This window comes from Diadema antillarum, unplaced genomic scaffold (assembly GCF_040938485.1).
Source record: "Diadema antillarum isolate AM-2024a unplaced genomic scaffold, OU_Dant_1.0 seq00001543_RagTag, whole genome shotgun sequence".
Taxonomy (NCBI): domain Eukaryota; kingdom Metazoa; phylum Echinodermata; class Echinoidea; order Diadematoida; family Diadematidae; genus Diadema; species Diadema antillarum.
In genome coordinates, this window is record NW_027272273.1 from 162,318 (window position 1) to 171,901 (window position 9,584).

At 38.1% G+C, this 9,584-nt stretch overlaps 1 protein-coding gene across 1 annotated transcript in view; it reads right to left on the minus strand.

Annotated features, from left to right (window-relative positions):
- Positions 1-8,098, minus strand: part of LOC139710578 (ubiquitin carboxyl-terminal hydrolase 48-like) — a 32,275-nt gene extending 24,177 nt beyond the window's left edge. Inside the window, 9 exon segments of the mRNA XM_071622502.1 lie at positions 285-418; positions 1,043-1,151; positions 2,511-2,635; positions 3,588-3,645; positions 3,969-4,068; positions 4,563-4,650; positions 5,394-5,453; positions 6,266-6,386; positions 7,886-8,098. Of these exon segments, the coding sequence (XP_071478603.1) occupies positions 285-418; positions 1,043-1,151; positions 2,511-2,635; positions 3,588-3,645; positions 3,969-4,068; positions 4,563-4,650; positions 5,394-5,453; positions 6,266-6,386; positions 7,886-8,016 (926 nt within the window). The 5' untranslated portion in view covers positions 8,017-8,098.
- Between the last annotated feature and the right edge of the window lie 1,486 nt (positions 8,099-9,584).

The window sequence follows — 9,584 nt, forward strand, 5'->3', positions numbered from 1 at the left end:
GACATCACTAGGTGTACCTTTTTCAAACCTGTACAACAAGTTTCATGGAACAGGTTTAGGATCATATCATCACATCAATTGCAACACTTTACTATGGTACGTACCGGTATATAAGGCATGTTATACATACAATGAGGCAAGATACATCAAAAAATTCCTCTGTGTCTCTATATTGCTTGAGTTAACTCTGATAAGCCGTCTTTTATAATAAACATGACCTTCACGATTTTGTCACATGAAACATTGGATGAGAATATATGAAAACAAGTTTCACAGACGCTAACCTGTCAAACACAAATCTAAGGAGTTGGATATTCAGCACAGGTGGTAGCGTCTTTAGCTTGATGCAGCGTGTGGCGTTTCGTTTGCAGTTACACCTCTCGCACAAGTACTGATTAGCGCCCTCAAGTTTTTCTTCCTGCAAAGGATATGTTTTGAAGAGAGAAAAAACAAACAAACAAAAATTGTGACATTACTTGATGCCTAGAGAAACAGCACATTAATAAAGAATGACTCTCTCTTGTTCCAATATTGCTTTCTCCTGTGACTTTGCAGTGTCATTGCATACACAGTGCATACACAGTGCATACCGTGAGGGTGATAAATTCCTTGTGATACAAAGCGTGACACAATCTCCATTACATGAAAAAATAAAAATCTACTGATTACTTGAGAATAAACTACCTGCCACTACATTTTCAACAATGCAAAGAGTACTGAATTTAAGTCATCATATTGATAGCAGACTTCTGAGTCAAGCTAATCCACACACCAAGTCATATCATTGCTAACAGTAGTTGGACAAGTTCACATGCTATATTTAATTCTCAGGCATTCAGTGCTGAGGTCACAATGCTCTTCATCCATTTCATACCGTCATGAAATGATAGATCGCCTATCTCTTTAAAAAAACAGGATAGGACTCTTGAATACTACAGGTCCTAAAACCTGTATTGCTACAATCAATTTCCAGTGACGAAAGACCTTTAAACAGAGGCAGATATAGTCTTGTAATCAGTGTTTTGTTTATTTGATTTCTTACCTTCAGAAACTCTGTTAGACTGTCTTCTAAATGCTTATGACCTTTGATGTTGAGGTCAAGTTCATAGAACTGTGACGGTCTCTCGGAGCTGTTGCCGCAGCTGTTACACCTGGGAGTTCAAAACACACAAATGGTACAAATGCCCTGTGATTTCATAATGTAAGAATGACCTTCCTTGTTGACAGTGATAACTTTGTGTCCAGCTGAAATGCTCTAAAATATGAGCCAACGGCTACCATGCAGTTGATCCCAGAGTTATATGAAACAGACAGTGTCTGGCAGCAGACTAACACATTTACAAAACCAGGATAGGAACAAACAGGAAAAGAAATCATGTGAGAGTATTCTTGGTCATAGATGAAAAACAGGGATTTCACACTCATATAGTGGGCCATCAACATCAGCAGTACTTTCAGCAAACATGGACAGAACACACACAAATGGCTTCACATCTTCTCAAATCATGCCTAATCGCACTAATGAGTATAAAACAGTGGATTATCTTCAGCCCTGTGTCTTCACATAATTTTTGCATTGAGGAAATTGATTACCAGACTTGTTCATACTGTCCTATGGGACAGTTGTGAAATCTCACAGTTTAATTCAAAATTTCTCTGAATGTTAACAAAGGTGACAAATATCTGCCCTGTCATTCTCCCATGCTCTAATAGTCTGGATATTTTGTACCACAGATTTACAAATTCCATTCATGCTCAAGACAACTTCAGTAAACAGTCTAAAGTGATCTAAACAAAAGCAGAGCAGTGAGAGTTTTAGGCAAATCGAAGAAAAACTGTGATGGAATTTCACACTTTCACACATTTTCCCTGACCAGTGATACCTGCGAGAGTCACACATAAAAATACGATACTGTGATGATGTCGTGACCATACAAAATCCAATTTGCTTGCACGAAAGACATTTCACTACATTATCTTTTACACCATGATGTCACACAAAGAAAGTGTATCCCTCATATCAAATCATTCTACAAAGGTAGCAAATTAATCACTTTGCACAGGGGAGAGTTGCTTGGGTGTTGGTGCTAAGTAACTGACAAAATGAATGATGTAATGATACTACTTAAACGGGAGAGTTAGTGTATAGGCAAATTTAAGTAACTGGGTCAAATTTTTCACAAATCGGAACTTCCTCACTCCTGGAAGACAGTAAAGGAAGGAGAAATGTTCATGTGTGCATCACTATAATGTCAGCATCAGAATTAATATTTTTGAGTGTGGTTATATTCGCAAATAGCACCAGACTAAAAAATTTACAAAAATTAAATCCTGTGAAATATATGGCATATACAGTATGTGGGACATGACATCACTGCCTACTCTTGATATACATGACAACACATTATACAATCCGTGATTAGGAATTTGGTAAAATTCTTACGGCTCTGTTTGCATGGCTATACTGTTTTCGATCAAGTCCAAGCCAAGTACAGAGTGGAGGATCCTACCTTGTCACGTATGAGTACTGCCCACTGAACTGCTGCTCAATGACATTGCCAACGAGTGGGTTGGGCTGCTCCCGTAGTGTGCTCTCCAGCAGGGAAATGAAGAGTTTGCTAAATTCTTGGGCATCCTGAGATTAGGGGTCAAAGGGCACAAAAGGCATGGATCATTACAGCATGCCAAATCTCAATCAGACGAAATATCTTTACAAAAAAACATAACTCATATAAAAAAACAGATCTTACATAGCTTTTGAATTAAGGATTTTTGTAGTCCTCTCCTCTCCATCTCAAATGATTACAAGAAAAAGTTATTTCTTCTAAAAAAAAAAATTTCACCAAGTTTTTGCCATAGTAAAATGGCACCATAACTATCATCTCTGCATTTGCCACATGCTGAGCTCAGACAGTTAAATGCCAAGGAAATGTGACTACTTTAGCTCCGGTTTTAGTTGTGGGAGATGAGTTTCTCTAACTTGGCAAATGTAAAAACGTGCCCCAGTATAATGTAATCTCTTAGAAACTGATAGGAAATCAAAACTACTTAAGTTAAACTGTTCTTCTTCTTTCTTCCTTGCAGGATTACATCAGTAGGTCCATGTACCATAAATCAGTAGAAATGCAATTACAACCACATGTTCTCTTTTCATTTTCATCACCAGGACTCTAGCTATGTGTTTCATCATACATATATAAATGGTCAATTCAGGATCACTACCATCATAAAATTAGATCTGAAAATTTAGCATCTATCCACTTGCGATGACTTTCTGAGAGTCAAAATATGACTCCTATCATGGCACTGTGACTGGTACTTTGTAAGCTGTTATATTCGCAAGGGTTTAATTTTTGTGAATCACTGCTGGACTGTGAATTAAACGACACACAAAAATGTCACCATGCGCTAGGCGGATAGTACAATTGCGAAAGCCCCAGTGTCAATTCGCAAAAACATTTTGTGAAAATGTCTGTGACCTCATCGTTTGCGAAAATATCTGTATGCAAAAATAACAGCTTATACAGTATTTTGTCTATCCCATACAATATTTTGTTGCATTTTTTTCAACTGCTGCCAAAACTTGCCTGTTGCAGAGCTGCATCCAGTCCCAAGCAGTTGATGAAATTTGCTGGATCTATGTACCTAATATAAATCAATCAAGACACAAATGCATTTTCAAAATAGAGTAATGTTTAAATAGTAGTGAATAGCATGAAAGAATTCACACCAAACATTCAATTATTGATTTTACAATGAAAAATTATCAAGCTGTGAATTTACAGAGAAAAAAAAAATTATAATCTTGTTGACCTTCGTGACACTAGGAGCTGGAGAAAATTGACACATGAACACATCTGCGCAAGGTGTCGGCACATTTTCAAAAGGGATTGTAGATATATTTTGTACAATGAAAGGGACATCCCCTGATGACGAATGCATCACTCGCTTTCTGATGCGCATCTTACCTTCTCCTACTGAACTGGAGGAGGGCAAAGAGCAGCTGAAGGTGACCACAGATTGTGGACGGCTGGAGCTCAGCCTCTGGCAGGGCAGCTACCGTCCTCTCTGGACATGCACAAAACGGTCAAACACATAGACAATACAGCGGTCATCAGCTCCTTCACTCACCCTCTACTGAGAATGCTTACCACTACATGCTGTAGGAAGACAAATAGCACATACTGCTACAAAACATCAGAAAAATAGATTTTCATTTTTCAATCATCTCAAGATTTTTTAAGTTTACACTATCAATTCTAGGTTTGATTTTAATGTGCTCTGCGAATAATTTACATGAGTCTCCCATCAGGCAGACAGTCAGACTTTAGCCTTACACTAACTGTACATCAAGATAATAATCAGACTCTTCACTGTTTACACACAGTGCATATCAGCACTATTCTCCTGCGTTTGTAACTTTTTGTTCTCCTTCTCCCGATGAGGCCAGACAAAATGACCAGAATGATTTTGTACACTAGCTGTGGAATGTTTTGATGAAATATTTCCCAAGCAGGCAAGAAGACTCTAGACTGGGACTAGTATCTATCAAAGTATCTCACCATCAGCTGACTCATCCCTGGCCCATTCTCTATCCAAGGGTCTCCACTGGTACAGCGCTTCCCTGAATCTCTGATTGTGAAACCAAACCTGTAGGAAAGCAGCAACACATTACACAGACACTCCTTGACTGAACATGACATTTGAATCATAACATTTAATCAGCACATCATATGGACCACACTGATTCCAAAATGTGTACCCAACTGCTCTCAGTTTGCAACACAAATATAAATGCTCCATTTTCTACCATGTAATGCCCATCCACCAATGCCTTTTGCCTCAACTCTAGTTGCCAAATTAAGGATTACATTATTCATTTCTAAAAATATTGTGGCAGAGGCAAAAAAAAGAAACGCACAAAATCATCACAATGAAGTGAAAGACTGATCCATTTTCTTTTTTTCTCAATCGACAAATAATTAATTTACAGCACTTAAAGGGTCATGTGAATGGTTCAATTATCATAAAAGAAAAAGAGACCTCATGTGATTTTTGTTTTCCTTCTCAAAAGAGAATAACTTCACTGCACTGACATAAAGCAAAAAGCCTGTGAAAATTTTATCAAAACTTGCACAAATGAGACAACTTGCTCTTTTTTTGCATGCATATTGATTTCGCTAGAGCCAAGATTCGGGAAATTAAAATGCAAGCAAAAGTTCTTGCTTATATACTATATGCACTGACTGCCATTAGCAATTTGAGAAAATTTAATTACATTCAGAAGGCAGTCAGCTCCAATTTGCGAAAATTTCCTCTTGCAAATATTTGGTTAAGATGGTTTTACAGTAAATGGTGACACATTGATTTAATATTCAACATTAAAGACTTACCTGAAGGAAAGTGTTGACATAGCATGTCGCACCAAGGTTTTTCAGGCCAACCAACTCATCCTGTATGCCATTCAAAAATACACACAGACAAAAAGGAGTAGTTGTATGGATCATCTCACACCATCATGAATATGTTCATCATATCAAACAGGATGAGAGAAAATGTCAAGAATTGACAGAAAACAGAGTGAATCAAATATCACATTGGATTCATTGTAATTTTCAGATTTGTGTATCTAAAACAAATATATGAAATGACTATTGCCCTGCATTATCCTTTGGCACCTTGTATAAAGTATTGAGGTCACTGAATTTTGCACTCAACATACACTTTTACAGTGATGTCACTAGAATAAGCAAGCAACAGAAAAGGTACTCTTGGCTAACTTAATGGTACACATTCTGAATCAGTGAATCAGTAACTAACATCACGATCATCATATCACAAGGTGCTCATCTATTAGGAGAGAAAAGATGAAAAATGACTACTAGAGCATAACATTTCTCAATGATTCAGCATCCAGAAATTGGCCATAATGGTTGTACATGTGCTAATAGTAGGTTTCTCATACACCCTTTATGATACAGCTGAGAAGCATTCATGTTCAGCACCATAAACACATAATACTATGCAGAAACCTTGACGTTGCACTGGAATACTAGGTATTACCACCTTAATAAGACCTCTAACCGACTTCTGACCTACATGTGTTGCAGCATATCAATTATAAGTGCCGAAATTATACAAAATTGTAATTTGTATTCTAATTTTCACAAAGCAATAGGAGCTTTTGCATATACAATTGTAATATGTAAAAATCAAGGTAATAATTCTGATATCTTTGTTTATGGGAGGTAGAATCAGTGCTTACCTCCTTTCTCTTCTCCTCTTCGGGGTCATCGATTTGATGCCAGTGGTCATCACTGATCTCCTTCAGCCAATCTTTCTCTCCGAGGTTCACGAGGCAGTTTGGGTTGCCTCGACAGTTTCGCCTGGTAAATCAGTAAGAGAGAGAAAAGTTCAGTTTGAGTAGATGTCTACCAGAACAAACTGACAGTGACATCCTTATGGAACATCCCTTTTAAGTATATAGTTGGACCTACTATTCATCATCTATTTCTTGATTAAATACCTTGTATCTAGAAAATATCCCTCAGTTTCACCTTAATTTCATTTCACTTGAGAAGACAAACACAATTCACATTTTTTACTGTACACCGACGCAAGCTCACCATTTTAATCAACGGCCCGTTTTCCCATTGAAAAGTATGTAAATCCAATGAATGGGCAAATATGTGTTAACAATAATTATGTTAATTACCCAAGAGGATTTTCTTTAATTCTTCTTCCTCCTGTTTCCTCAGGTTATTTACCTGCATCTCCCTAATTTCTCTTGATTTGTGATGTTTGAATGTTCCAGCGTAATGCACCCCGTCCCACATCTGCTTTGATTTTATGTGCAAGAAATCCATTGCGCGAGGGTGGTCGATCTAGAAATAGGTAGGACCTACTGTAGTAGTCGATGAGAGTAGACTTACTAATACTATACTGGTACTCCTGTTATAGTGTTATAGCGAAGTCGTCGGGACCAGTGATTTTTCTTTCGCTATAACAGTAGAGTACACACAGATACAAAGATGATCATTTGGGGACCTGAATTCTAATTTCGTTGTCACAAGAATTTCACTATAACCAAGTTAACCGTTAGTGATAATGGGAGTGCACTGTTGGTAGCTAAGTCCAAGTTCGGGCCCTTTTCATAAAACTTGTCATCAGTGACAACTGCCACATTTCTATGACAAATTAGCTCTCAGCCAATCAGATGCAAGGATTTCAGTACAGTAGCTTGTCACCTCTATGACAACTTGTCATTCGGGCTGGATCCTTGCTTCCTTGGTCATTTGGATCTGGATCACCACCAAAATCACTTTTTTCTGCTCATCAATAATTTTACAAATAAACTAGATCTAACTGTTGTGTTACTGTTAGGTGTACGGAGTTTCAATTTGTCTCCCTCTACAACAGTTAGGCCTAACTGTTAGTTAGGCCTACTAATAAAATTTGTTAAGATCGCAACTGCTGATCTGTAAATTAACAAACATGTCGGGAAAAAAGGAACCAGAGGGACTATTTCTAGTAACAGTATTGGCGAATCTGTCATCTATAAACCAAGTTAAAAACTTTAAGTTTACATCTCATTATTAGTCATTTGTAATTGTAGTCTGAGAGAGAGAAAAATTGAGAAACTCGCACCTTCCACTCTGAATATCTCGCTTTCAAACCGTGCAAACTAAATCGGTTATCTAAACAACAAACGAGCGAAAAAAACAAATGCAGAAAACGTAATCTCCTTGGCGGAGGTATATGGTGATACAGCCTTTGTAAATTAAATTTAAAGGGCATGGCAAGTGCAGTTGGTTATGTTGTGCAAGCTTCAATTCGATTTATTTCGACCATAATGTCGATGACTGTCATGACTGCAACTGTTTACCTGCATGACGAGGAACATGAAGGAAGATTAATACGATAAACCGTCTTGACGTGTCCATCATTTACATCTTCAGGAGCCGTCGTCTCCGTCCATCTCCAAATTTCTTTATCAAGAGTTGGCTTGCTGGGCATTTCTGAGATGGTGTTAACAGTATTCCAGCGAACAAAAATGTCCCGGTATTCACAGATGGACCACCACTCAACTCTTGTGTCGTGTGCATTCGCAAGCGAAGTCGCATTCGCAAGTGCAGCAGCAGTGGTGCAGTTGCGTTGTGTGTGTACACTGCAGGTACGATACTGTTCTGCACTCTGCAGTACCCCAGTACGTAGTGTACAATCGTCCATCCATAACCATAGCCCACTTGCATTGCATTGGTTCTTCGCGCGAGAAATTTCGATGGATAAGATGAGCAGAGGAATGGTTCATGGGGAACGTTGAGGGCCGTACACCAGTAACAATCCGGAATCAGACTGTCTTCAAGTTCAATAAAATCAGCACCCCGTTGCATAAAACTTACCATTGAATTTCAATGGTAACTACCGTCAAAATTAGGTGTCACAGCCAATCAGCATCAAGGATTATAAAATTTACCGCTAATTTGCAGACTTACCGCTAGAAAGGAGCGGTAAGTCCAGCGGTAAGGGTTTTATGCAACAGGGCCCAGATAGGACGCACAATCAGACGCACTCGACAGGTTGCTTCACCCACTTTTTTTTTTTCCCGGGATGTTGGAACAATAATGAATAAAACAGTCCTACTAATTGACGCAAACTATGAATGCAAACTAATGCAAACTAATGCAAACTGATGCAAACTGATGCAAACTGACGCAAATTAATGCAACCTCAATGCAAACTCAATGCTAACTACTAATTAATGCAAACTAACGCAAATTACTAATTAATGCAAACTACTAGTAATACAAACCGCTAGCGGTGAAAATTAGGGTGAATTACAGCACCTGGACCTGGCTCTTCCCAGGCCGCTCTAGCCCAAAACAGATATCGATGAAGTAAATCCATCCTATCGAAGAATGACTAACGTCACCTTTACTTCACTGAGTATATCAAACATCTCACCTCAACAGTCAACAATAACTCGAAAAAAAAAATCATCAAATGTATATTTTTGGACCAAACAGATGTCGTTTAGATTTTAGTTTGCTTTCAAAATTCAGAAAATGTAGAACAGAATGAAGCGCAGAAATACGGACTGTAATGGATCATTGATGGCCAAACTACTAAATAATGCAAACTCAACGCAAACTCCAAGCAGGAAGGTCTCACCCATAGCTCTCCCTGCTCCAAGACACAACGCTATCCTAGGGTCTATCCTATGTGAATACCAAGTAATATCGATTACAAATATCGGAAAATGACACCCCGAAATACTAATTAATGCAAACTCAACGCAAACTGCAAGACACAGCGCTATCCTATGAGAAAACCGCATAAATCGATTCTAAATTTCGGAAAATGACACCCAGAAAAATGACACCCCGAAATACTAGCGTAATTAATGCAAACTCCAAGACCCAACGTTATCCTATGTGAAACTGACCTAAATCTATTACAAATATCGGAAAATGACACCCCGAAATCTTAATTAGTGCAAAGTCAAAGGCACAACGTTACCCTATGTAAAAACAACCTAATTCGATTACAAATATCAGACAATAACACCCCAAAATATAATAAAA